Source organism: Strigops habroptila, chromosome 6 (assembly GCF_004027225.2).
Source record: "Strigops habroptila isolate Jane chromosome 6, bStrHab1.2.pri, whole genome shotgun sequence".
NCBI classification, from domain to species: Eukaryota; Metazoa; Chordata; class Aves; order Psittaciformes; family Psittacidae; genus Strigops; species Strigops habroptila.
The window spans coordinates 47,481,709-47,509,461 of NC_044282.2; the positions used below are offsets into that span (position 1 = coordinate 47,481,709).

A 27,753-nucleotide genomic window follows, 5' to 3' on the forward strand; every position below is an offset into this window, starting at 1 on the left:
GCAGTCTGACACTTGTTACCAGCAAGTTCAGTCCGCTATTACCATTATATACTTCATCAATAAAATCACCTCATCATTTTCATTAACATTTTCACCATGAAAGCTACAAAATAATTAAGCAGAAGGCTGCTATAGCACTTACTACTTCCTGTTGATCTGGTCAACGTTTGCCCCAGTGTTTCCTATGTTACTCCATTGACTTGAATTTCGCTTTTCTTTCTTGTTCTAGACAGGTAATTTACATTTAGGACAAAAAGGAAATGGACAAGAAATGATGGGTTATAAACCCATGGCATAGTGTCAGCAAGAGGAGAGAGGACCCTACAGAGGGTGTGGGCAAGGAGTAGAGAACAGAGCCTGGGGGGTCTGCATTGGATAGTCTTACAAATTTTAAAAATAGGGTAATGGAACCATTTTTCACACTTTGCTGCGTTTGCTAAAAGCTGGTAGGATGAACAGTGGTTCAATTTAGTCCTGAAAGACAAAGAATGTATTGGTTATGATACTGTTTCACAGTGCAAGAAGCTATACAGGTTTTTCCTTCTTACCATGTCTGCACCATCTCTGAACATGTCTTAGTCTGGTCCTGTCCTTCAGGGTTTTGCAAGAGTGGGTCCCACCACAGAATTGATGTTGAAGACCAGAATTGTGATTTATGCTGTTGGTAAAATGTAGTTTTCCTCTAATTAAAATCGAATATATAAATGCTAGCTAAATACTAACTAAATGTACTTGTAATTTAGGGAGCTTTCTTTTTTTTCCCCTTTCTTTTCAGATCATGTGGTCATCTGGCTCATTACTCCAGAGAAGAGGACTTTCCCCAGAGTTACCATTTTGTACTAAGGTTATTCTCCTTTCTTCTGAGGATACAGCCTTCTTATATCCATGACGAGGTGTGTGTGATAGAACAGAAACTTTTTAATAAAAAATTCTATAAAAAAGCCAAAATACAGCACAGGTCTAAGGAAATAAAAAGGCCTAAAAATAACATTATTAAAACCATGTAAACTAGTTGGTTCGATCCCAAACCATGATATTACATCTAAGGTGGAACTGATCCTTTTGCCTGCCTGCAAATTTTCTGTTAAGATTGTACTGCTGAGACCTACTACTGTACTTTAGTTGTAGTGACATTTTATCTATAATTGAAGTCACTGGTTTCCAGCTGGGAAAGTTACTAAGGAAACTGTTTATTGCAATTTATTTCCTCACTTTGCATCAGAGCCAACAGGAAGCTATGAAATTACCATGTTTTTTGGCATAGTTATACATGCTTCGAGTGTACTGGACAGCACATTGGCATCTAATTACATTGCGAGACTTTGCAATTAAGATATTTATTTTTTTACCTACTATTGTATGACAGCAAATATATTTCTAGAAAGTAATGTTTACTTTGTTTTGAAATAGTGTGTTAACAAATAAAAGGAGCAGTTGGTTGATGTTTTCACTGCAGTGAGTTTTTTTAGTCATTGTTTCTAAACATGCTATTCTGGAGCAACTCTGGCACTGCTTTCTACATTTCCATGCATCCTGTATGTCTCCCAGGCTCTTGATATGCCCAAGCCTCTCATTCAGGTTCATGTTTCACTCCAGGCTTCACAGATTTTGCAGCTGCTTTTATGCCTGGCACTGCCCATCCTGTTTCTTGTGCAACGGTATCTGCCAGGTCCTCCTGTCATTCTTCTTTTGCAAAGCTATTGTCATTTAAATTTCTTCTGACCGCTTTGTAATTCAGCATCTTCAGCAGCTTGCACCTTAGACATTCTACCAGTTTCTCATGCTCAGTATTATTTATGCGCTGTGCTTTTAAACTGTCCCAGACAATGTGTAAATGAAGTTGGGTGCTGCCACTACATTAAAGACACCATAACGTATGTATATGTTGAACAGAGATGTTGAGTAGATACCCAGATGAATAATGCTGCTTTCAGTTGAATGAAATAAAATTCAGTAACTCCAGCCATCAGTATGGACAGAGTACAGAAGTTGCCAAATGCATTTGATCAAAACCAAAATCAGTAACTGTTTCTAAGCGTTATTATAGAAAAGAAAAATGGTGCCTGCAGACTTTACAAAGAGTAATGTCTTCCTTCCTGAGCAAGGGCTTCAGTGAGATGCACTGTGGGAAGGTAATCAGTTCAGTGAGTAGACTCTGAGTATAATGGAAGTGTTCAAAATCTATTGCAGTTCAATCCATGAAGCCATTGTCTAAAAATTTTGAACAGGTGAATGATAGAGATGTGCTGCTCAGCCTGTCTGGAGCAAAGTGATAAAGTAGTATGCCAAGCACAGGCAGAGCAGACAGGACTATTAAAGGTAAGTTGTCGTAGTTACTTCAAAATGCTGGCAAACCAGGAGGCTTTTCCTGCTCAGTAGAGGCAGGAGGTAAGTAAGCATGGTGTCCTGATTTAAGGTCACAGAAAAGACAATTTGGGTGAAAGTTTTTACTTTTTCAGATCTTTTATATAGTTATTGTAGAACAGGGATTTAGAGCAATGTTCCTAAAAAGTGATTATAACATGCAGATGAGAAGTTATAGTTTTATCCATACGAGCTAAACTGTGTTTGATGATGGAAAAAGAAAGAGCAGACTGGGTTGCTGCTTGTTGGATGTGTTAGGGATTTCATAAGTGGGTACAGTTTAGTAAAATCTATTGCCACGTTGTGCCTACATACCTCAGACTTCTGAGGAGACATGTCTTGAACTGATGTTTACATTAATGGACTCGGAATATACCATTTGAAGCTCATGTTGTGTCTGGTGTTTGTGTTTTAAAATTAGCCATTATCTATTATGTTTGACCTCACCTGAGTGAATTGCTAAACTTTGTAAATATTTGGCAAAATTACTCATTGTTCTTGTTCTAGATGGGTGTTTGACTTAAAAATATACAGAAGGGTAATACACATTGTCACAGTGCTTGCTCAAGCGACTGAAAGTGTCTCATTCTTTTTACTGTAATATCTGTTAAAGGTTTGAATTAACTATCTGAAAGACACCTTGTTATTCTTAAAGGATTCATTTAATTCAAAAGTCTTTATTTGAAAGACTTATGCACTTAATTATAGGTATACCTTTCTTTTAAAACTACTGTAGTAGTAAAATCTGAGCTTCATAAATTAAAAATACTGTGCTCATTGTTACATTGTTACAAAAGTAACAAAGTTCCCTTAGATGTTAGAGTAAATTAAGGCTGTACTTTAATAAACTGGAATAAAGCTTGCAGTTAATCATCAAGAGCCGTGTGCCTTCTGGACACATAGGTTAAGAGTCAGATTTAAAAGTAAAGGGTGTGCCCCTAAAATACTTAATGTTAGTTCTATCCAGTTTAATCAATCAACACTTATGTTGGAGTAATGATGTTGAAGAAGCTGACAAGCCACAAGAGTGCCTTATCTTCAGTGAAGTGTAGTTGAGCTCTCTTGGGACAACTACTTTGAGTCCAGTTAATATAACCCTGAGGTGGAGCTGCGCTGGTTGAACAGACAGCTACTGGTGGATAGCTGAAGGGTAGGGTGTCTGCCACAGCCCAGCCCTTCCAACCACCTCCTCTATCTACTTCTAATTTACAGCTCCTTTCTGTAACTATTTGCTAAGAATGTCCAGGTAAAGCTCAGCTTTCTGACTGATAGCTACTTTTTTGTACTTCTTCCCATGGAAATTTTAAGTAAAGAGACTCAGTTTGTTTTGTTTCTTACTCAAAAGTTGAATGAGTTCTTAAGTAAAGAACAAGTAAAGGCAAGTGGGTTATTTTAAATTAAACTTTTAAAGCAATATATGTTGAGAAGACTTAGAATAGTTTTATTAACTTGGACAATAGGAAATCAGTTATTCTGAGACCTAGATGTGCCTTCTGAAGTGAATTTAGGCTTTTTTTCTAGTTTGTATGCTATATTTTAACACACTGCTTTTTTCTATCTTTCAGAGTGCAAAAGTAACCTTGCTTTATGAATTCTCCCAAATAATGCAACCTTTCTGTTGTTTCAGTGGAGAAATCATAGAATCACAGAAGAGTTTGGGTTGGAAGGGACCTTAAAGCTCATCTAGTTCCAACCCCCTGACATGGGCAGGGAACTTTCCGCTAGACCAGGTTGCTCAAAGCCCCGTCCAACCTGGCCATGAATATATATATATGGAAATATGACAGATGTCTGCTTTTTTTTTTGTCTTTTGAAAGGTACAGCCTTCAGCAGAATATTTTACCTTACTGGTTCTTCGCTACCTCAGTGTGTCTGCATTCTCAATGGCAACTTAGTCTCAGTAGAGTATATTTTTCTTTTTAAGGCTTTTACAATTTTCCAGACATGAAGGAGAGGTGTTTGACTTTCTCCTTAACCTCTTACACAGAGGGGGGGCCCTGAACCTGATTTAACCAGAGAATGAGAATCAGCAAAGTCCAATGCCTGCAAGCAATGCTAGTCTAATTTATTGGGCATACTGTGTTGTATGGGCTTCACTGCAGTTACATATTTCCTAACCCATTTTTAGCATGACCTCTGAAACAATCATGTTTAGAAGATTTGAGAAAGCTTCATGCAATGTTACAGGCAACACAATGAGTAACTCACTTTCTCACAACTTCTTGGAAAGCTCAAAAACCCTTCCTCAAAATTACTTTTCTCCCCTTACGGACAAACAAGACTTTTGCTGATGTCCTGAAAAATTATTTTGGGGTATTTATGGTAAGTTGTCAAGAGGATGCTTTTGCCACGACGGGAGCAAAAGAGCCAGAACCCACTGAGCTTTTGGGAGAGGTGAGGTCTGAAAATGTTAAGTCCCTGAGGAAGGTGTCTGCTCCCTGGTTCATTTGCCCTTTCCCTGTGTCCTTTCCCCACTTCGCTGCATTTGTCCTTGCACTCAATGCAGAATGCTTGCTTTACGGTATTTCCTCTGCAGTTACTGGTCTTTTTGCTTCTCACCTGTGAAGCTCCTTTGTTCCTGGTCAATTAGATGAAGGAGAGAGAGCATAAAGAGGATGCCAGGATGTCGAAACAGGTGCATAAAAGAGCTTTCCTCAGTGCTGCTTGTGCTAGAAACAGTGAACAAGAGAGTGAGTAAGGATTGGCAGAACAGGAGATGATGAATGCTTGTGTCCTCATGTGAGGTTATAGCTGCCCTTGTACAACTGCTAATGGCAGCATTTCCAGAGCCAGAACACTCCTTGCCAATCCTCAGCACCTACATTCTGCCTCCGGCAGTACGTCAGGGAGTCCTAAAAGAAAATATAAGCACATTCCACTTGATAATCTCATATGGCTGCTCTGTATTGTAGAAGTATTCAGTGCTTATAGACCACCCTGTTGTACTAGTAGTGGCTATGCTCATTAGTTGCAGACCCCACCATTGCCTCATGAGAGTGCCACCTCATGTGTTTAGTGTCTGTGTTGCGATCTGATAGCTTGCTCTGGATCCTGGGATGCTTCTGGGCCACCTTTCCATGGAGGACACCTGCAATAGCTGCCTGATGGAGCATTGCATGCCTCTGACAGGGCTACTCTAGTGGTGCAGTATAGAGGCTGGTGGAAGAGAGAAGGGTGAAGATGCTGCCACTTTACAAGCCCAGGGAAGAAAAGAGTGTTCTAAAACGATATCCAAGCGCCCCAGCTCTCAAAGTCAAGACATCAGACTGCAGGGCTAGTGAGATCCTGGTGAGCCATCAGCTCCTCACCAGCTAAGGCAGGCTTCACTTCTGCAGGCAGGCTGGTTCCTGTGCTGCTGAGCAGGACCTTGACAGTGGCCCTGTGACCACCATTTGCAGTTTGCTCTGATGCTAGGATGTGAAGCCGTTCACCTGGCCCTGGATCTCACCTGCACAGTACATCATGCTGCTTCGGTATGAGCTCCGTGGTCCTGCTAACTCCTAACTGGGCAATGGGGTGGTTTCCGTGCTGCGGAGCAAAGCAGATTAGGTGGAGAACAGCATGCAGTGAAAAAGCTGCACACGCTGTCCCCTTGCTACACCTCTGTCAGCCTGTGTGGCAGGACCTGCGTGCACACAAGTCAAACCAGGGGAAGCACAATATTGAGCAGAGACAACAAATGTTCAGCGAGACTGGATAACCTGCTAAAGATCTTGTCGATAGAATTCCAGGCTTCAGGATAACTTTAACATATAGGCTGCTGCAAGATTGATTAATTTACACTGTAGTGATTTCAGAGGGTACCCAGGCTGATGGAGCTGCATCTCCCGCCCCTGAATAGTCTGTATGCTCTCAACAATGTCTACATTATCTTTAGGACTAAATACAGAATCAAAAGGGAATTTTAAAGAATGCCTGCAAGATTACATATGACTGAAGTGAAAAGCAAATTGTTTCTTTAACTTTTCCATATTTCACATGTTGTGCTTTCATTTATTTCTTCACCTCCCCTCCCAGCTTTTTCCATCTTCTCTTTCCAGCTTCCTTTCCCACTGTCACTTGTCTGTCTTTCCACTGTGCCTGCTTTCACCTCACTTCCTGTAGTGAGTTCATGAACATTTTCATGGGCTTTTCTCTGGTTTTCCACCCCTTTGATGCCTTCGGGCTTATTCTGTGAGGGTCAGTGATCAGCTTCGCGCTTACTTTTCTAGCTCTGTCGTTAGTGACCATGGGCCTGTTGGAGAAGAGCAAAGCTTGCCTGGTGTGCTGCGTAAGGGAGAATACAGAAGATTCACTGCTCCTTACAGCAAGCTCTGCTGCATGGCCCTTGCATCTTAGGGGTTCAGGTTAGGTAGAAACTATCTTGTTTTGACTCCCTGCTGCGTTTTGTGAAATCAAAAGTGCTGCTACAAACTTGATGCAACTTGTTTATTGCACAGGCATGAATGGCCGGTGCGTGTAGATGATAAGACGTATGAGATTTTAAAGCCTTATTTGTTAGGTAAGTCATCACAGTAGCTAATCCTTGTCCAGAATAAATCCCAGTTTCTCTAGATAGCGATGTCAAAAGATAAGACTAGGAAGAGGTGCAAGCATGTTGAGACAGCGCTTGGCCACATGGTTGCAAATGGCATGTAGCTTCAGTGTGGTTCCTAGTGTATTTTGGGAGGGAGACAAGTAAGTGAAGAAGGTAAGGAGAGAACACTGACAGCAGGACCAAGGCAGAGGCAAAAGTAAAGGGAAGGGCATGGGAGGTGGAGGGGAGCAGCGAGACTGAGGCAAAAGGGCCGAGCGAAGGAAGAAGTTGGAGGGAATGCCAGTCAGCGCAGGGCAAGGGGAGTCCTGCCAGGGCGCTGCCGCACCAGGCTGGCATGGCTTTATGCCCAAGCCAAAGCTCTGCTAAATCCTTTTGTGCTTCTTGCCTGATTTTATTCAGCAATGATGCAACCCAGTTGGTGACATCACAGAAATACACCTACCAGTGGTGTTATAGAGTCTAGATTGTGACCGGCAGATTAGTCAGTGGTGTCACAATCCGGTGTTTATATCATTGTCTCCTGAATGTGGAAGCGATTGTTATGTCGATAACTTAAGTTTTCATCAGCAGATCAGGCTATTAGGAAAAGCCATCCCTTTTGCAGAGGCAACAGCCTTGATTTACTTGGAACAAAATCATGGCAAATTCTAGTTAAGTGGAAGTACCAAGTGTGGCACATCATTAAGATGTAAGTTTGGGTAAACATGTGACTGAGCTGCTGCATCTGGGTCACTTACAGCTACAGGGGAGTATTATATTTTATTGTTAATGGAAAGTATGCACATGTGCCAAAAAGCAGCGATTGTGTCTGCACATCCCGGGATTCTACAAACAGCAGCAGGGAGTGTGAAGCACAGTGAATAACACCCAAGAATGCTACCAGTCCTTCCCACTGCTTGGGATTTTGAGCTGGTTTTATAATTTGTATTGGAAACAGAGCAAGTTATACTTGTTTGGAAAAATGATATGTTAATCAGATGACAGTATTTTTTCATATGTGAGAGCAGATAAGAAATTTTCTTCTATGTAATATCAAATTAGATTTTTTGAAAAGGGTTAAAAATACAGAATACCTTTCATTGCATGTCATAAACAACAGTTTACATCAGTTTGTTTCACATTGTAGGGCAGGATCCTACTTCAGTAATGATATTTATCTTTTGCCATCCTGGTGGCAATGTCTGCAGATCCAAACAAACATTTTGTTTCTAGAATGCTAGTTGAAATCCAGCCAGAGGATATTAAGCAACTTTCAGGATTAGACCCTTAGTGAAAGTTTGTTCCCTTCAGTTTCATATTTCCTTCGGTTGGCTGCTTGAATTGTCCTTCTATAATTTTGCATTGGAATATATCCTGTACAAATAGGGAAGAGATTCTGACCTAGAAGGAGAGACCTCTTATTAGTCTGCATACTTCTAAATTACAGTAGCTATCTGAAGCATCTTGACATATGATAGATAGCATTGTTGCTATATGGGTTGGATTCAACTTGTTACTTAAACAAGCAACCTCCCACTCTTATTTCTCAAGGAGAAACTTAACAGCTTTCCGATTCAAACTCATCCATGCCACTTTGGATAGATCTGGTGTATTTGTAATGTTGCTGCTGTTAAATCAGAGGATTTAGATGCATTTCCAGCAGTAACTCCGTTGTAAACCTCCCTTTCTCTGCAAACCTAGGTTCACCTGTGAGGCATGTAACGATGCTAGTATCTACTGTACTATGGCAGCCAGTGCAGTGTAAATTCGTGTGCCTTGTTTCGTTTTCCTAAAAATGGGGTTAGTATAGGAGATATAAGGTGGTATGAGATGGGAGAGGGAGAAGGGAAACTCTTTTTTAGTGTGAAAAAGCTGCCCGGGCGCTTCCCGCGTATCCCACCTGGGGCCTTAGCCTTAGTCCCGTGAACACGTGCCGGGGGATGGGTGAAACCGGACGGAAAAGGTGTTTTGTGTTGGTTTTTTACCCCAGGAAAGCGGCCTTTTGACAGCGGGGCGCGCTGCCGCCTCAGAGAGCCCCCAACGGCGGGTGAGCACCTTCCCCGCTCAGTTTTACTCGCCCCTTACTTGCGCTGTGCCCGGTCCCCCGCGTTGTAAGGAAGGGACAGCGAGCAGCGCTGCCGGGGCCGGCCTTGGCTCGGCTCTGTCCGGCCCGCTCCCTGTGGGCGCCTCAGCCGGCCCCCGTCCCTCTCGGAGCGCCCGCCCTCCCCGCTCGGCCTCCCAATGGGGGCGCGGCGGTGCCGCCCCGCGGTCCGCGGCAGCCAATGGGAGGCGTAGCGCGGCGCTCGTCCACCTGCGGCTGCGGGAGCCACCTGAGCGGGCGAGAAAAGCCGACAAAACCCGTTGGTGCGGCGGGTTGCGCGCTGCTCTCTGCGCTCCCCCCGCCTCGCCCTCCCGACCAGCCGGGCCAGTTCTGCCGCCCGCTGCCTCCGCCAGACATGACACAAGACTACGACAAGTGAGTGAGCCGGGCGGGGAGGGGGACAGCCGGGTCCGGTCCGACCGGTGCTGCCGCCCCTCAGGGGGGCTGCAGCGAGAGGGGCTCGCCGCCCGGGGCTCGCCGCTCTCGCTGGGGGCCCGCCCCCCTTCATCTTCTCAGGGGAGTGACCGAGGGCTGCGGCAGGGCGGTGCGGAATGGCGGGGGGGGGGGCAGGAGGTGGGAGTTGCGGGGGGGTGTCGGGGGGGATGAGCCCCACGGGGGTCCCGGCGGCGCAGCGGGACGACCCCGGCGGGGACCCCACCCACCCCGCGCGGCGCGGCGCAGCGAGCGGCGAGGCAGGGCCGGCTTTGAAACCCGACACCGGCAGCGAGGCGTGGGTCAGCGCCGCCGCCGCCGACCGCCCCCCGCCGCGCCGCGCCTTAAAAGCGGGCGGCGGCGGCGGCGAGCGGGCCGCGCCGTCGGGAGGAGCGGGCGCCTCCGCAGCGCCGGGCTGCCCCTCTCCCGGGGCTGAGGGAGGCGGGCGGAGCCGCAGCGGCGCGCTGTGTCCCCCGCCCCGCCAGAGCGCCGCGCCGCTGCCCCCATGGACTTCTACGAGGCGCACCCCTCCGGCAAGGTGGATTTCGGCAGGTAAGGGGTCGGCCGCCGGCCCGCAGCCGAGCCCCGAGGGACGCTCTCGGTGAGCTCGGCTGCAGCCGCCTCGTACTGCGCGAAAAGAGTTAAAACTGAGCTCGAGGTGTGTTTGCTGTAACTTCACGGTGTTGAACGCCGAGGTGTCTTCTGTCTTCTTCAAACGGATCCCTTGCCGTGTTCAACGACTTGGGTTTGTTGCCACACTTGTCACCGTGTCCCTCTGGCGACAGTGGCCGTGGACGCTGCAAGTGAATGGAAAATGAGATAACTCCGAAGTGAGTTGAGGAACCGATTATAAAACTACTATGTTTTGAATGATCGGTGATTCACATCCGCTCTTTTTTTAGGGAGAGTGTAGGATTTTTTACCAAAGGTTTGTGTTTGTTTGTTTTTAATACATTGCTGTCTGGAAAGAGGACTCTTAATGCAGCAACTCAGGAACTTCACCCTGTGATTAGGATTTTTCATATGTACTTCTACCTCTGATGACACTTAATAGATGAGGCCATAGCAATTTAGGTGCGTGCGCTTCACTTCTGGCACGTAGAAGCCGGCGGAAGAAATCCTGTGTGCTGCCTCAGCATTAAAGGTGTGCTCTGTGCAAGAGCAGGTATAAAAGCACTGTGCGGCTGAGGATCGGTTACTGACTGGAGTTAAACTGCACGGTGAGGGAGAGGCACGATGGGGTTTGGGCGGTGAAGTAAGTAGGAGTAGTTTCTGTGATCTGAACACAGAACATTTGCGGGCTGTGGGATCCTCACTGGCAAAGAGAGAGTCTGCTTTATGTAATACTGCTTCCACTTTGGTCACAGAGAAAATAAAATTCAGAAGTTACTAAAACTGCAGTAGGAAATTTATTTCCAGCCTTTGCTGGACTTGTCTATTTGTGAGCAGACCCATGCACCAGTAATCTTGAAACATAAAACTTAGGATGTTTGTTTTCTCTTATTAGTATGTTCTCATTTCCCTGAGAGAAGCTGTGGTTCTGTTAAGGGATTGAGTTGCTGCCAAACCTTATGTTTCTCCGGATAATTCTGTAGATAATTCTTTCTACGCTGCTTTTAGGGGGGGTAAGGTTACCAGTAGGGCGATACGCGTTATATTTAGGTGTTGCAATGGCAAAGAAATCACACGAAAAAATATGTAGGTTTTGCATTTGCTACATTTGTGGTTAGTGGCTGCTTTATTTCTTGGTGGTTTTGGTCCTCCCTTGTCTCTTTCCTTGTGATCCTTGCGCTGGCTGGAAGGGATCAGTTTAGTGGTTGTAGGAGTTCCAGCAAGGCAGGCTTAGCTCTTCACCTGGCCAGGGATGGATCAAGTGAACTGCACCCACGGTACTTTGCCGTTTTATGAGTGACTTTAACTGGATGATTTACCCATTTCCTAGATACTTGAGGCTTCTTTTATCACACTGTTTAAGAACTGGAGCTTGTACCAAGTCCCTAAAGAAAATTCTGCTTTGTCTTCTGCTTTGTTAGAGAGTGGATGTCCTCAATACCAGAGTTGTCTGTAATTTGCATTTCGGTATCTGTGTCAATGTGTACATGTGAAGACCTAACCCAAAGGGCTTGGTGCAAGAGCTTGTCGTCTTTTTGTCGTCCTTGTTTGCTTTTTTCCAACTGTATAATACTGATTGATAGCCACAAAGTGCTCTTGCAAGTCCTGGAAACTCCCACGTTTTAAGTGTCTTCAACTCAGCCGAGCTGTCCTGTTGAAGCTCAGCGAAGCTACTTGTGTAACTGATAAAGGATCGAATGTGTGATTTCCAAAGTGCTTTGCAATCTTTTTGGTAGAAGGTGGTGATAAATGTAGGATACTGTTAAGGTGATTATAGTGATTAGAGTATTTCACAACTTTTATATTTCACAACTTTTTGTATTTGTAGTATATTTCAATCTGAATGCATATGGGTAAATACATTAAAAGAAAACTATGGGGGAAGGGGTGTGACGGTGGGGAACTGCTTTTTGTGGGGCTTTTCTTAAAAATAAAATTATTTGTTTGTTTTAAACTATTACCAATTCATTACAAAATGAGTTTGGGGTTATTTAAGAAAGCATAAAGCCTCCCTTCTCTCTGCACCAATATGCAGTGTGTGAGTGTTGCACTCGCACTGGAAAGAAAATTGAGCTGCTTTACAAGGCAGATTTAAACAACGTTAGCTTGAACTGACTTGAAAGATGAAGCATATATTTTACCAATACAACCAAAACATATTAAGTTGTCTAAGCTGGGAGGACAGCATTTTCTGCAAGTGTCCCACTTTCGCCTGTGGGCAGAAGTCCGGGTCATCTTGGAGCTTTCCTGTTCCCAGCAATTTCAAAATGCTCAGAGTAAATATTGTAATTTCTTTTTTTGTACACTACAACATAAAGGGAAAACTGATTTCCCTCCATCACTCCTATTTGGTTTTTTTCTTTTTTTTCTCCCCAGTCATCTGTTGAGGGTGTTTCAAACTAGTGTCACAGGTTATTTCAGCAGTAACCAGGCTTTGGGCTTCCCTTCTCAGGAAAAAATTCACTGTGATTTGAAGATCCTTTGACCAGTTTCCCTGTGTAGTATATAATGAATCGGCAGCTTTTGGGTGGTGTTTTCAGGTATACTCTGAGAACAAAGACACCTTCTGAAAGCTCTGGGCGAAAGAGGTGCTTCCTTAAGTCACATTTTCTAGTTCCACGTGGGGACTGGAACTAGAGACAACTACTAGAAACAGCAACTGGAGCAGGTTGCGGCTTGGTAGTATTACATAGGATGTGCTGGAGGTTTTGTAGGTGGTAGCCTAGCAAGCGCATGTAACTCTTCCTGGGTTGGATTCAGAGCATGAGCAGGTCAGTGCTCTTAAACAGCTTTGCCTTTTTGTATAGGCTGGTGTAATCCAGCTGAGTTTGGTCAAATTAATCCTGATTTACACTGAGCATGAATGAGATCAGAATTAGGTTTCTGGGCTTTTGTGTTGACTAATCCTTGCAGCGCACTGAATCAGAATATGAACCCCGTGAAACTGGGGCAGCTAATTTTGAAGAACTTTAGGAATGTTTTTCATGTGTTCTAACAGGTGGCTTTTTTATTTATTTTTTTTTTTTCCTTTTTTTTTTATGATTCAAGTAAAAGACCCGTGTTGGTTCTTCAGAATGACTCTCTCTACTCTCAGAGACGTCCTTACACCAGTGAAGATGAGGCCTGGAAAACCTTTCTTGAAAATCCCCTTACAGCAGCTACCAAAGCTATGATGAGCATCAATGGTGATGAAGACAGCGCAGCTGCCCTGGGACTGCTGTATGATTACTACAAGGTAGATTGGCGTGGGTACGCTCCGGCAGCCAGCGGAGCTCTTGTTCCGCCTCTCATTTGCTAGAGGATTTTACGGAAGCTGTGAATAGATCATGAGGACTTTAAACTATGTGGGCTTTAAAGGGAAAAGAAATCCACCTCCCTTTTTCTGAAAATTGGTTTATTTTTAGGTCAGTAAAATAAGATCCACTGGATCTTAATGTGGTGTGTCAAGAGCTTCAGTAGAGCTTTGCCTGTCAAGTCCAGGTTGTGCAGGTGGCAGTATATTAATAGAAATAGTGATGAAGAATGAGCCTCTGGGAGCATGTCCCTGTGTGAATGTAAATACGCATCGAGAAGAAAACTCCTCTCCTTTTGCTCATCTGATCCCTGTTCTGGTGGGACTGTTTGCTTTTGCTGGAGCTTTGATGTGCTAGCTTAGTCTCAGCTGATACTAAGCTATAACTACAGATCTTTGGTGGTGTGCGGGGCAGAAGTGTCTGCTTGAAGGAGTTGCTGTCTGCATCCTTCTAACCTTCAGCTGCTGTGATCTGTTAATCCTTTGACAGTTGTGGTTGTCTTCCCCAGCATTCACAGTCTTCTCGGAGACATGTGCCTTCCTAGATGCTCAGAGGTGAATTGAACACAAGTCAAACAGATAACCTGTGGGTTTGTGTGGCATACATTTTGCCGAGCTTTCTTTACCAAATACCAGCAGTCTGAGCCAGGGTAGTTATCTCCAGTCCACGTCCAAGTCAGTGGAGACCAGCGGGCATTTCTAGGCAGGCAGGCGTCCTGCTCGTGTGAGGTGCTTGCATTAACGGTGGCCTGGCGCACTGGGTGGAGATACCTGTTTTTCCTTTGCTGAGTGAGCAGGGAGGCCACGAGGCTGACTTGGCTTGTGTGCCTGACACTTTAGTTGGTGTCTTCTAACAGTAGTGAGTGCAGTTGCCAACCACAGTATGTTCTTTACGCGGTAAGAGAGGTTGCCTTGTGCATCTAAAATCCTTGCCTTGCACTTTTAAGAGTTGTACGTGTCTTAAGTATTGAAATATTCTTGTAATGCTTAATATAGGGATTAGCACTCCACACACACAGCAGAATGCCACGGACCCACTGATGTGGATGTTATTCAGCTAGTTTTGTGAGAAAACTGGCTTTCTGCTTTGTGCCTGTGCCTGCTACCATTTTTTGGGAGAGGGTTGGGGGGGGTAAGGAAGGGGGGAACCAGCAACAAACCCCAGCCACTTTCACCAGAATAATTTTAATCCACAAAATCAATTTTGATTTCTAAGCAGGTAGATTACAAAGAGAACGTTGATGTTGATCCTTCATGCTCAGCAAAGCAGAAGGGATTTGCTGTACATTATTGTCTAATTTGGGGTTTCCTCTTCTGTTTGGGTATCAGTGGGTGTACAGAAAAATCAGCGTAAGAACAGGTATGCTGCATGCTTCAGTGAGGCAAAATGGTTCGAGGTTGAAAGATTTATTGAGGGCTGTTATGAAGTAATGCTATAGGGATGATGTCTAGGCATTTCTAATACGCCCCCTCTGCAATACAAAAGGCAGCTGATGAGATCACCTTTGTATTAAATAAAACAAAACACAGACAACAACAAAAAAAACCCAACCCAAAACCAAACAACTCAAGGTTTTTTTTCTGTTTGACTAATGGGCTGCCCTGATAGCTCAGCTGTGGTTAACCAGGCCTTGCAGGAAACACACTTCCGATCAAATTCTGGAGTTTAGGAGTGTTGGCCAAATGCAGTGGGGAAGACCCTTATTTTTCAGCGACTAGTTAGCCTCCTAGCAGTCTCCAGCTAGAGGTTCTCCATATTTTGCTGGTTACCGTGGAAAATCCAACAATTCTGATGTTATTGGAGATTCCAAGTTACGTGGAAGAGCCAGGACTTGGGTTTTAGTCGTGGACTGTTTAGAGAAATGTGCTGTTCATGCAAGTATGCCATCAGCATTGGAATTAGCAGTAAAGTGGTGGCTCCCCACGTTGCACCCAGGCTACCTAACAAGGGCAGTATCTGAGCAGGCTTCAGCAAAGGAAGGTGGTTGGAGTTTAGTCCTCCTTACACCAGAAGGTGTTTGCTTTGCTCATTCAGGAGGTGTGTTGAGGGTGACAAAAGTCGTGGGCACTATGTGTGGGTTTGCAGAGGAGCTTGCATGTATTGCTGTAGGGTCAAGGTGGACCTGAGCACCATGGGCATTTGCCAGTGGTGGCAAGAGCCGTTTGGGTTGCTGGAGCGCTGGCTGTGTGCTCCGGTGAAGCAAGCTGCCACAGGTCAAAAAGCTCATCATCTTCTGTGTGGCTTCTGAATGCAGTGTGCATGTGTCTGTGTGTGGATGAGGTGGCTTGTGTTGTCGGTGTTGTGGTATGTGGTGTTTTCAGGGCAAATCCTATCCATGGTGTAAAATACAAAGAGCAGTATTGAGCAGTCTAAAATCCAGAGCGGTGGCGGTGACCTTTTGTTCATAAAAGATTTAATACAGTTTGGGCCAGTGTGTTGTACATAGACATGCACAAAAATGAACTGTAGCATCCCAATGCACTTACTGAACCTGCCTTGAGTGGTCTTTGAGGAAGTGGCCTAGAGAGCGCATGTTCTTGGGGAAGGGGCCATGGAGCAGCCTTGAGCTACACAGGAATTCATGGGGCATTGCCTGGCATCCCAGAGTGTGTGAGCATCTGTAATGCAAATAATGATGGGTATCAGGCAGCAATGCTTTCTTAGTTTGATCAGATGGCTCTGTTTAGAGGAGGTAGTTTTTTTGGTTTTTGGTTTTTTTGTATGGGAGGTAGAATGCAATTACAGTATGACTTGTATTTCCCAGGTTCCAAGGGAGAGGAGATCTTCGACAGCTAAACCAGAGGTCGAACATCCTGACCAAGATCATAGCAAAAGGTATTAGTTTTTATTATTGCGTGTCTCCCTTCCCTCCTAAACCACCAAAGCTGCTGAAGGAAAGTAACTTGCTGCATTGCAGTGTTGTGCTGGAAGAGAGGAATTGTTTGCTTTTACTCTGTGCCCCTTTTACTTTGTGCCCTTTGCTTCTACTCTTGTGCTGCCCCAGGAACAGGATGGGGATTAGACCGTAATGTGGAGAGCTGAGGCCCAAACTGCTTCTCGTTGCCATCCACCTGTTTTCTATGTACTGGTGTCATACAGTCAATGTAGCAAAATCTGCTCTCTTCAACAGCGGGCTCTGCCTGGTAGCACAGGCACCCCTCCTGAAGGCTGTAGAGGTGACTGGCTGACCCTTTTTTTTTTTTTTGCATGTGGTTGCCTCAGTTGCTCACTGCTGCTTTTGTTCTCGGGCACCAGCAGCATTGCTTCTTCATGCATGGGCTGATAGGGAAGGACTTCAAAGTGCTTATGATTTAGTTTTGGTTTTGTATTGTTTGGGGACTTCTTTTGTATGCTCTAGAACTCCTTTCTTTCTTCCTTTTCCTGCCTTCCGTCTTTTGTGCCTCCTCAGCAGAAGATGATACTGCTTAGGTAAATATTACAAATGTGAGGTTCATTCAAGCCAGGCTTCCATTCCTACCATCCTCTTCCTTTGGACGGACTAGAATGCTTGAAGGACTCAAAGTGAGGTTTTGTGGCCTGGCTGAGCCGATTAAATGACTTGTTTTGAAGAGCAGTCTGGTTCTCAGTCATGTGTTCACACTGCTCCCTTGTACCAGCTGTGGTCTTGCACTGCCCATCACCCAGCAGGTAAAAAAAGAAGTGGCTAGCTTTCTGCCAGTGGAACAAGCCAAACTGGCTCACCAAGGAGATTGGGGGAGCGTCAGAATTGGTGCAAAGGAGAGGGCAGGACCACGTTGTGGGGAGAGAGAAAGGGAGGGCAGGCTTTCTTAGTGGCTACTGGCTGTGAGGTCAGCTTAGCCACAGATGTCGGTGTTGTCCTGGCAGAAATGAGTGTGGTGGGCTGGCGAGTGGCAAGTTATGCAAAGCACTCCAGGAGTGTCAGTGTGGATTTTCTCAGAGGTTTGTGCATGAAAGAGGGGTGCAGTTTCCCTATTAGTGGTTCCCGGGTGGCGTGCCGTCCCAGGGCAGAGGAGCAGCAGCAGCCTTGCTCTCAGTGCTTCTCCATCAGCTACAGAGCAGTTTTATGGAGTGTGCCAATGCATGGTGGGAAGGGCCTTGAAGTGCTTAGTTTTAGACGACTGCTTTCCAAGCAGTGAGGATCTGGGCTGTGAACCCTCACCCTTTGCTCTAGAGTAACTGATCTCCAAGATGGGGTTGTTAGCAGTGGGTGAGGTGGGGGGGTTTTTTTAATGAGTTTCTCAGCTTTTCAGGTTAGGATGGAGCTGTTCCGCACAAGCAGGAGAGTTGGTGTCAGCTGTCCTTGTCCAAAAGGCTGAGAAGTATTTCTAGGTCTTGTTTAATGAGAAAATGAGCTGTGTAATTTATGCACTGTTATTTTTTTTTCTTTGCTCTTTAAAGGAACAGCATCCCAAATGTGACAGAACAGTCACTCATTTCTGCTGGAGAAAACAGAGTCCAGGTTCTGAAAAATGTGCCTTTCAATATTGTCCTTCCACACACGCCCCAGATGGGCATGGATAAGAGAGGCCACCTTACAACCCCGGACACGACGGTCACTGTTTCAATTGCCACGATGCCCACCCATTCCATCAAGACGGAGACACAGCCCCATGGCTTTGCAGTGGGCATCCCACCAAGTGTCTACCATCCTGAGCCCCCTGAGCGGGTGGTGGTCTTTGACAGGAACCTCAACCCCGACCAGTTCAGTTCCAACACCCAGCCTCAAAACTCCCAGAGGCGAACGCCAGACTCCACCTTCTCAGAGACTTTCAAGGAGGGCGTGCAAGAGGTACCAAGAGAGGCAGTCACTGGGTGTTTGTGTGTGTGCGTGTCTTGATCTGGATGGAGAGATCCAGTTCCATCTTTAATCGTTCTTGTTATGTGGGCCGGAAATCTGCCCAGTGATTGAGGAATAGAAGACTTTCTCAAAAAGATGCATAGGAATAACTGATTAAATAAAACCTTCACAACATGAAATAGTTATCAAAAGCAAATGACTAATCTCACTAGTGACAGGGCCTTTGGTCTGCAGAGTGTGGAAATAGTTATCTCAATCCTCAGTGCTGCACCAGGTTTTGCAAGAGTTCAGCACTCTGGGTGCCTTTGCGGGTACCGAAATGAAGTGACTATGTCTGTAAGCTTCCTTACTGCCAGTTTCTAGGCGTGGTGTGTGTCAGTGAGAAATAGTTGGTTTATTTGGGGGCCTTGAGTGAGAGTTAAACCTGGATGAAAATCTATAGTTTTTGTGTTACGGTACCAACTGGAAACAAAAACGTAAGCGTGTTTTGATTTTTAAGCCAGACCTCGAGGAGCTGTGTTGCTGTGCCCTTTCTTTGAGACTTGGGAGAGCTTTAAAATGTTGTCCTAAGCTGACTCGGAAGGTTTGTGAGATGTTTTGCTTAGGGTGCTTAGTTAACACCCAGAAGTTTTGGATTAAAACCCTGCTCAAGTGTCCTGTTTGTACAGACCAAAATATCAGTTGTTATTGGATGGTCAGTTTGCCTGCCATAAGTTCTGTGGTAGCGAATATCTGTTTAATCTTGACTTCTCTTGTTGCTGCTGTGTTAATTGATGTGTTGCTTTGTTTTGTGTCTATGCCAGGTGTTCTTTCCTACTGAACTGAATCTCCGGATGGCCAACATGAATTCAGAAGATTATGTTTTTGACAGCATTTCTGGGTAATGCTTTAAGGCCCCTGTTCACCCGTACCCTCCTGTTCTTTTATAGTTGTCCATGAGCCAGCAGTACAGCTCATGCCTTACTGTACTCAGTCTGTATCAGGCACTGGAGAGGCTGTGGATCTCAAAACCACAACAGTGTCTGCTTATTTGAATTTCACAGTTGAAAAATCCTACCTGTATCTTTAAGGAAAACTACTTTCAGGAAAACTACCTGCACGGTTGGAAATGCCACCCGGTTTTAGTTGATGTGCTGTACCAATTCCTTGTCCCATGGGAAGATGTAGTGCTGTCTGTCAGCTCCGCAATGATCTTGGGGCTGGATTTCATCTGTGTCCCTCTCCCTGGCCTGCTTGCCTTGCGTTCTCCCTGCTGGTAATCCACTGCAGAAATAGGAAGCATGAAACTCATCTGAACTCCTGAGAGAGGGGAATAAACTAGTTGTTCAGTTAGTTGCAACTGACCAAGAGGGAAGAAAAGACCTTGGCTACTGAATGGCTTATTAGCTTGTGAATTTAATTTAATTTAATTGCTAATAGATACTTTTCCATGAGAGCAGCTTGCTGCTCTCAGCCTGAATAGGGAGCTTCCAGTCTTGCCTCCTGTATCCCAAGATACATCTTGGGATTTAGCTTGCCAAGAACTTCTCTTAAATGTTCATTCATAAAGGAAATGGTTGAAAAAGGGGCTCATCCTGTTTTCCAACTTCCATGCCTGATAATGGCTTAGTGAGTCAACTAATAACTTTGGAATTTCTCCAAATTAAATGTGGAACATTTAATTGGCTTTCCAGGAAGATGCCTTAGCAATCGGTGCCCTCTTTGCTTCGTAGGAATAACTTTGAATACACTCTGGAAGCCTCCAAGTCCCTCCGACAGAAGCCTGGGGACAGCACGATGACTTACCTGAATAAAGGTCAATTTTACCCCATCACACTGAAAGAAGTCAGCAGCAGTGAAGGAATCCATCACCCCATCAGTAAAGTCCGAGTGAGTGGCAGCTCTCGTGGTTTCTTAGGAAAGAGGGTGTGTACAATGGTAACCTTAAACTCTCCCAAAGCGCAGTAATCTAAACCAGAGCATCAGCACTAAGGCCAGCTTACCCACTCTCTTACGTCAATGTTCATTCCTTTGCTGTCCACCTACTTCCAGACCAACCCATCCTGGCTCAGTCTGTAAAGAAGTGGTGTCAGCACTTGTGTAAGGTGATGCAACACCTGGAATGAGGTCCTTGAACTGCAGTTAGGAGAGCAGTTCTGCTCATCTCTGTTTATGACCCAGAAAGTGCTGCTGTCCGCCTTCCGGTTTGGCAGCAGCGTGTCAGGTACACTGTGGTGCATCAAGTTGAAATGCTTAAAGCAGAAAACCTGACACCAACGAGAACTTCCAAAACAAATGTACTCTCTGGCCTTTTCTTTCACATGTTTGTGTGTTTGGTTTGGGTTTCTTGTTTGCTTGGTGGCTTTAGTTTGGTTGGTTGCTTTTTTTTATCTTACCCTTTCCCCCTTTCAGAGTGTCATCATGGTCGTGTTTGCTGAAGACAAAACGAGGGAAGATCAGCTCCGGCACTGGAAGTACTGGCACTCAAGACAGCACACAGCCAAACAAAGATGCATTGACATAGGTAAGGAACACTGTCATTGCTGATGTCAAACTTCAAACTTAATTCTTTGGCAAGGTTTGGGTTTTGGCTAATTCTTTGTTATTTTAAGGAGCCTGTGGATCACACTCTCTGCTGTCCATAGCTTTGCTGAAAGCTCAGAGCTTTTGATTGCTTAAAACTAATGCTGTAGTTTTCAGAACTCCTTAGAGAGGCTGATTCTGGGAGGATTTTGGTTGGTGAGCAGTCTGAGTTTGGGTTTTGCATTGGGAGATCTAACACTCCCCTCCAAACCACGGTTGCTTTGGCATATCCTGGTGCTTATAGCGAAATCACAGCTTATAGACTCTGTGGCTCTCCCGAATACTGTGTTTCTTCAAAGGAAAAGATCCTTGTAGAAATACCTGGACACTAGTGATCCTCCTTACCACAGCTTCACTCCCAACTGGCCTTTGGTACATGTGAAAAAGGAAAACACTGCAAATCTCCACTTGCCTCCAGACAAGGCTGGGGCTGGCTGGCTTCCAGCCTTCTGGGGCTGAAGGCTGGGTTGTACTCCTCGTTCCCTTCCTTTTGTGAATAAGAGCAGGGATTAATCACTTGGCGCTTAAAGCAGACGCGCATGCAAATCTTTGTTTGTTATTAAAGGAGTTTTATTGAGAGTTTATGCCCCTGCCATACAGGGTAGAGTTTCCCCAACATAGCTGGTTTATGGCACAGGACATGCGGTATTTGGTATATCTGCCTTTCTCACTGGAGTTTCTAGTTTGGAATTTTTGCTGGGACCCATTTTTGTCCTCCCTCCTGTTTGTTGGTGTTTTTTGGTTCTTGTACAAGAATAATTTCCAGCCTTTTTAATGATCCAGTTTTAAGTATAGTTCAGCTTCCTTTACCCCCGAGGGGTTGCTGAGGAGTTGCAGTTTCTGGCTGTGCTGTGTGACTTGAAGGACTCTGGATGGTATTGCCTCTCCCTCATGCATCTTTCTTTCTAACAGCTGACTACAAGGAGAGCTTCAACACCATCAGTAACATTGAGGAGATCGCGTACAATGCCATATCCTTCACTTGGGACATCAATGAGGAAGCCAAGGTATGTGACCACGATTCAATTTCCTGTCCTTTTAGCAGATTCGGGGGCTGGAGGAGGGGAAGGGTGTGTGGCCTACCTGGTGATTAGCATGTAACAAGTTTGTTTACGCTCTGACGTTGGGCAAAACCTTCTGGCTATTTCTTAAGAGGGTTTGCATGTGCAACTGCGGAGAGCTCAGCAACTGCTTTAAGGTTCTTGGCAGAGCTGCCTACCTGACAGACAAGTACTGACAAAAGGAAGCGCAGAGCGTTTCCAGAGCAGATGAAGTGGTGCGGGAGGTGTGATGGAGCGTAGCTGGGCTTGGCAGTGAGCACAGTCTGCTGGAGGATCCCTGTGGGAGACTGGTGGCAGCTTCTGAGAGAGTTAAGGCTGTGGCAATGAGCTCACCTTTAGCAGAAGAGGGAGTAGCTGCTGCTGTTGAGCTTCCAAAGCATGTGTTGCTGGAACTGCAGATCCCAACACCCAGTGTTGACCTCTTTTAAGCTGGAGCAGCCTCCTGGTGAACTCTGGTTTGATGTGTTTTTCAGAACTGTGGGCACTGTGGTAGGTGTGTAAGTATGGACAGCTTCCCTAACTAGCAGCTAACTGCAGCTGTTTGAAGCCACTCCAGCTTTTGAAAAAGGCCCATGCATCTTGTGGGTGCAAGGACAGCAGGTCAGAGAGTGCAGTCGCCTCAGTTCCAAAGCATTTCCCACCAGTTTTTTGCTGGAGTCAAAATGCAGGAGTTCTCTTTAGAGGGTTTCATTACTGCCTGGGTTTTTGTTAAAAATTGGGAATGGTTTCCTCCAAGTTTTGGAGATTTGCAGGAGGCGCAAGGGATCATGTCACTGCACAAAGCTCACTGTCACCACAGGCTTTGCTCTGTGCTGCACAGGGGCTATGCAGAAAAGAGAGGGAGAGGTTGTACGGGGACTGCTGTCAGGTTTCAGCTCTGTGGGAGAAGTTTGGGATGCTTGGCAGGTAGCAGCGAGGAGCCGTGTGTGCTGCTGCTGAAGGTGCTGCCTTGCAACATGTGTGACACTACTTGTGAAGCTGGTGTTGGGTCCCAGGCTTCCCTGTTCTCCAGATTTGGGTTCAGCTGGGTTGAGAGGGGTGGCAGGAAGGCCCTACCTGCTGGAGGATGCTAAAAGGCTGAAGACTTTCGAAGCATGAAGCACTTCTGCTATGCGAACAAATAGATGAAGCTTCAAAGGGCTGTCAAAAGGAGGCACTGAATATTCCCAAAATGTTATTCTGCTGCCATAGTTAGCCTAAAATTAAAGGAACCCAGGTAATCAGTGTCTGCAAGGTACTTGAGGGCTTAGGAATTGCACACAGGGAAGAATCATGCAGACAGGGTGATGATTTCGGGTCCCTAGGAGTTGGAAGCACTTTGCAGCTCTGCAGCTGCCTCTGATGGCTGAGCCACCCAGTAGCGGTAGGGACAGGGCTTAGAGCTGGTGCTGAGGAGCCTGTGGCTGCCCCAAAGAAAACCATCCCTTCCCACAAGGTGACAGAGCCCAGCCCTGTGAAGCAGGTAGTTACTGCCCAGATACTCCACAGACCCCTCAATGAGTAGTTCAGTCTATAGTGAAATTGCCAATTGCAGCTTGAAAAGATCTAAGGACTCTCATGGTGATATTTCAGCTCGGGGCTGAACTTGGTGGGATGAGCTGGTGTGGGGAGGCGTGAGCCAGGCTGGTTTTGTAGCTACAGAGGCAAACTTGCTTCCAGATTCTCAGTCTTAGTATGCGAGGTCCATATACTTTGAGTACTGGTTTGTATGAACCTGCAGAGTGAACTGCTGATGCCAGGAGTGCAAGCCTTGGCTCCTGGGATCAGAATCATGTTAAGACAAAAATACTCTGGACTTCAGTGTTCAAAAAATTGGCATTTTTAGCAAGTGCTCTGTGTGTTTAAGTGTCTGTTTAACTTCTTTTTTTCCCTGAGTGGATGTGTTTTGTCACTGGTTGGCTTTCTCACCAGTAGAGCTGCAGTTCTTTCTCAACTCCTGTGATCTTATCAGGAGATGCCTGAGCCAATTTCAACAATTTTTATTGCATGGTTCATTTACCTTGCATGCTCTCTCTTTTATTTTCCTTTTCATTTTTTCCTTTGTGTGTTTCTCCCTCCCCCAACAAAAAAAACCCAAACCCAGTAGTCTTAAAGCATATGAGGAGAGCAGGGAATAAAGAGAGCTGAGTTTCTGGTGCTACAGAAAGTCCTTCACAGTAATAAATAGTGTCTTACGTTTAATAACAGCAGCGGTGCTGCATACATGGTATGTTTAGCCAGCCAACAAGCCTTGATTATTAGAAGTTTGCTTCCTGAGCCCTGGAGTTACCTGGTCCAGAGCCAGGTGATTCTTCTGGGGTTGCTGCTTCTCCCGTTTCCCTCTTGCTTCCAGTTTGCTGTGGGAATGATTTGATCCTGTGCTGCAGTGTCACATGGAAAGTGATGAGGCTCTGTGTCTGGGGTTGCTGATGGAATTGTTCATTTAGGCACCCAGGGCTCTGAGTGTGTGTTGTATTTAAGGTAGAAATAGCATATTATCAGAAGAAGCTGCCCCTTGCAGCTCTGGGACCAGGTACTTGCCCTCCTTGTGCTAGCCCTCATCATGGGAATGTGCAGGAATATCATACCTCTGCTGCCTTGTCTGTGCAGGAGGGTGTCACCTGCCTGAGAGAGTGCTTTGCCAGTCCCCTTGGAGCGCTTGGGGATTTCGTAAAATACACGTTTTGGGAGAAGAAACACTGTTTTCAGGCGATACAAGTTGTACTCGCTCTGTAGCAAGGAAAATGGGCGTATTTTGCAGCTGCAGGGTTGGGGGATGAAAAGGAGGTTTCAGGTGCCCTCAGCAACTGGTATTTCCCAGCTCTCCCTGGGAGAGCTGAGGGCAGTGCTGGGGCTTTGGGCGCTGGATGCAGCAGGCAGGCCTGGCTCTGCGCGGATGGAGTTGGCTCTGTTGCTGTGCTCTTCGTGAGCACGTGTCTGTAGAAGCCGGGAGTATTTCATGTGTGACAGACACTTCCCACTCTGGGATCAGCCAGTGTCCGTGGGTTTCAAAGCAAATGCTGTGTGCTGCTTTCTGGCAGCTCCTCTCTGCCCTCTTCTGTTGCTTTGGGACATCACAGGAGCTTCTAGAAGCGGCTGCCTTATGGAAGAGTAGTGGGTTAAGTGCTCTATGACCTTTGCAAGAGTTCAAGCTGGAAGAGAGCCCAGGAGCCAAAGCCTCTCTGCTCTGAGACAGTGAAGGGAGCTGAAGATGGGGAGGAAGGCCAGGCTTCGAGAGGGAAATAAAGACTGCTCTGAAGTGGTCCTTCTGAGATTGGAAGGAGAGTGAAGTCAGGATTGGAAAGATTGACAGGAGACACTGCAGAGTGAGGAAGCAGTGATTCAGATGGGCTTCCAGGTGCCTGTGTTAGAGGTGAGGTCTGACCCCATCACCTGAGAGACCAGGGGAGGGGAGTAATTGGATGAGGAGACAGTCATGCTTTGGAGAAGGGAAGATGGTGAACTGGGAAGTCAGTTGGTGAACTGGTGAGTTGTGAATGGGATATTTAGGAAAGCCAACATAGCTACTCGGTCAGGAGCCATCCTGGTTGGATGGAAGCATGGTCTGATGAGTGTGACAAAGATGTGTAACTGATACTCGCTTGCATGCAACAGGTAATGCTAGAGTTACCCTGAGGCTTGTGGAGACTTCAAACACTTTCCCACCCCGTCCTGGTCGTCTGCTGTGTTGGGCAGACAGCTGAGGTGGGGTTCCTCAGCAAAGAAGCTTTTAGATGTCTGAACACAAGCTCGTCATCTTTTGTTTCTATGACTTCATCAGGGATGGGGTGTCTAGAGCTGGGATGGAGCTTTCTCTGGAGGTGGCTGCTCCTCCTTGTTGGCTGAGCAGGCTTGGCCATCTTTAAAATCAGGGGATTTTAAACCTGGGGAAGAGGAGTCCTGTCCTTGCAGCCTTTCTTGTGTCTTTGACCTCCATATGTCAATCAGGAGAAGTGTTTGTAGGTTCAGGTCATGAGTTTTTGAGGCTGGGAACCATCTCTTCCCCGGTCTGTGCAGCATGCCTGGTTCTCCTTCTCTTGGCTGGTATCCATTAAGGATCGTCTAATGAAAGTTGCCAGTATGTGCATGGTTAAATGCACATTTCTTCTGAGGGATTCCTGCTACTCTTCATGGTGTTGGCTGTTGTCCTGTTGTCCTGTTACCTCCATTGCATTACCCGTTAGGCTGTGAAGCAAATTCTCTATCCCTTAACTCTGTCCTGAGGACATGGCCCGCTCTTAGGTCAGTGGCAGTTGGACAATCTGGACAGATTGGTTTCCCCAGGGTTAACTGGCTTTGCTGGATCTCGCTTTGCTCAGATCCTGTCTGAGCTCATGCCCTGTGGAGCAGGAGGGTTGGGGCCTTATGTCTAAACAGGGCAAGTTTTTGTCTGCATGGTGATTGCAAGAGCCTCCTTGCCCTGTTTTTGTGGTCCTAACAGTTGCAATGACTCTGCTGTTGTGCTGCAGCACCCGTCCACGTTTGCCAAGTGTCCCTTCTGAAACCTCATGTTGCTTCCAGCAGCAACCACAGAGGGGGCCCCAGTGGAGGTCTTCTGTCTGGCTTGCTTTAGGCTGGATGGTGGGACTTTGGCCAAAAATGATGTCACTGCACATTAAGGGCTCTATTGTCCTCCCACTCCTTCCCTCCAAAAAAAAAAAAAAAAAGGGCATTGTAAGCCAGATGCTCCGTGTGAAAAATCCTTTGTACTAAAAAGGGATACTTGGTAACGGGTGCTTCAAGCTGGAGAATGTCACAGTAGTTTTTTGCTGTCTTTCCACCAAAGGGAAGGTGCTGTGGTATCTCTTCAGTGACACCCTGAATGACAGAGCAATTAAACAATGGTTTGTTTTTCTTCCTCCCCCCCCCCCCCCCCTTTTGTTTTGGTCTCTTTTGTCCAAGAAAGGTGCAAAAATACTGTGTTAAGGTAATTTGCAGCCATTTTGGGTTGCCCTTTTGAAATAGCAGATTGGACAACAAAGGTGGTCAGTTGGCAGATCGTTGCGTGTTGACTGAACTTCTGGGGCAGGATTTTTTGTTCACAAGAGCTCAATTTTTGCAGAGGGTGGATCCCTTGCTACAACTTGAAGTAAGGCTGGGTGTACACCACTGATTTATTTTAGGAGTTTATTCTAGCATAATCCTCATTTGGTGTTCACTGTAGGAAGAAGTTCATCTTTTTTGATTGATGAATATTGCATGCATTTATATGAATGCCATTGTAATGAAGCAGCAGTCATATGCCTCATTAAAGAAGGTGTTGCCACCTTCAGCAGCATTGACTAGGTACAGGTTTGGCTAGTTGGAAATGAAACTATGAAATGTGATGAGTCAAACATACTTAAAGGAAAGAGATTGGTTTGAAGCCAAGGCTGCAGACCACAAGTACTTTGAGGCACAAGTACACACAGCCTTTGGAGCAGTGACATAGGAAAGGCATAGCAAGTATTGCTTACCTGCCTCTTAGTGTAGACCTCTCCCTATTCTGTCCTGGGTTTTCTTAAAAACAAGCATGCATTGCCCTCGATATTAAGCACTGCAAATTAGAAGCAAGTTTTCAACTCAGTTTTTCTTCAGAACTTGGTGTCCTAAATGCCACCGTCCCGTCTGGTCCCCCAACCAACAGTGGCGATCACAATCTGTTTCTTAAAGAAGCTAAAAGAAAAATCTTCCTGACATTAATTTTGCTATAGAGAAAACTGGGAGATTATTTCCCCTTCCCCCCCCCCCCCCTTCCTCCATTCCTTCTAAACCCAATGGCAACGTTTCCTTTTCAGCTACTTTTGTGCCTTTGTAGGCTTAATTCTTTCAGGTTTGTATGGGGTTTTTGTTGGTTTGTTTAGGGGGGTTGGTTCATTTGTTTGCTTGGGGGCGTGTTGAGTTTTTGGGTGGGTGGTTTTTTCTGTTTGTTTGTTTGTTTTTCTACATATTGCCACTTTTTGCCAAACTGCTGCTTTTCCTTGTTCTCCAACCAGCATAACAAAAGCTGACACCTGGCCCTGCACCTTTATCTTATCAGTGTTCGGGGTTGGAGGAAGGAGAAGCATCAGTAG

The 27,753-nt window shown here is 45.7% G+C and overlaps 2 protein-coding genes across 5 annotated transcripts in view; both read left to right on the forward strand.

Moving 5' to 3' along the window:
• Positions 1-1,450, forward strand: part of TAF1B (TATA-box binding protein associated factor, RNA polymerase I subunit B) — a 52,459-nt gene extending 51,009 nt beyond the window's left edge. For all 4 annotated transcript variants that reach the window (XM_030489571.1, XM_030489570.1, XM_032920008.1 and 1 more), the window contains one exon: positions 776-1,450. In XM_030489571.1, the coding sequence (XP_030345431.1) occupies positions 776-1,007 (232 nt within the window). In that variant the 3' untranslated portion in view covers positions 1,008-1,450. The remainder of the gene's footprint in view (positions 1-775) is intronic.
• A 7,886-nt stretch (positions 1,451-9,336) lies between these two features.
• GRHL1 (grainyhead like transcription factor 1) overlaps positions 9,337-27,753 on the forward strand; it is a 41,550-nt gene continuing 23,133 nt past the window's right edge. The window contains exons 1-8 of the mRNA XM_030490832.1: positions 9,337-9,356; positions 13,074-13,260; positions 16,083-16,153; positions 17,699-18,089; positions 18,902-18,978; positions 19,811-19,967; positions 20,490-20,601; positions 21,573-21,667. Of these exons, the coding sequence (XP_030346692.1) occupies positions 9,337-9,356; positions 13,074-13,260; positions 16,083-16,153; positions 17,699-18,089; positions 18,902-18,978; positions 19,811-19,967; positions 20,490-20,601; positions 21,573-21,667 (1,110 nt within the window). The remainder of the gene's footprint in view (positions 9,357-13,073; positions 13,261-16,082; positions 16,154-17,698; positions 18,090-18,901; positions 18,979-19,810; positions 19,968-20,489; positions 20,602-21,572; positions 21,668-27,753) is intronic.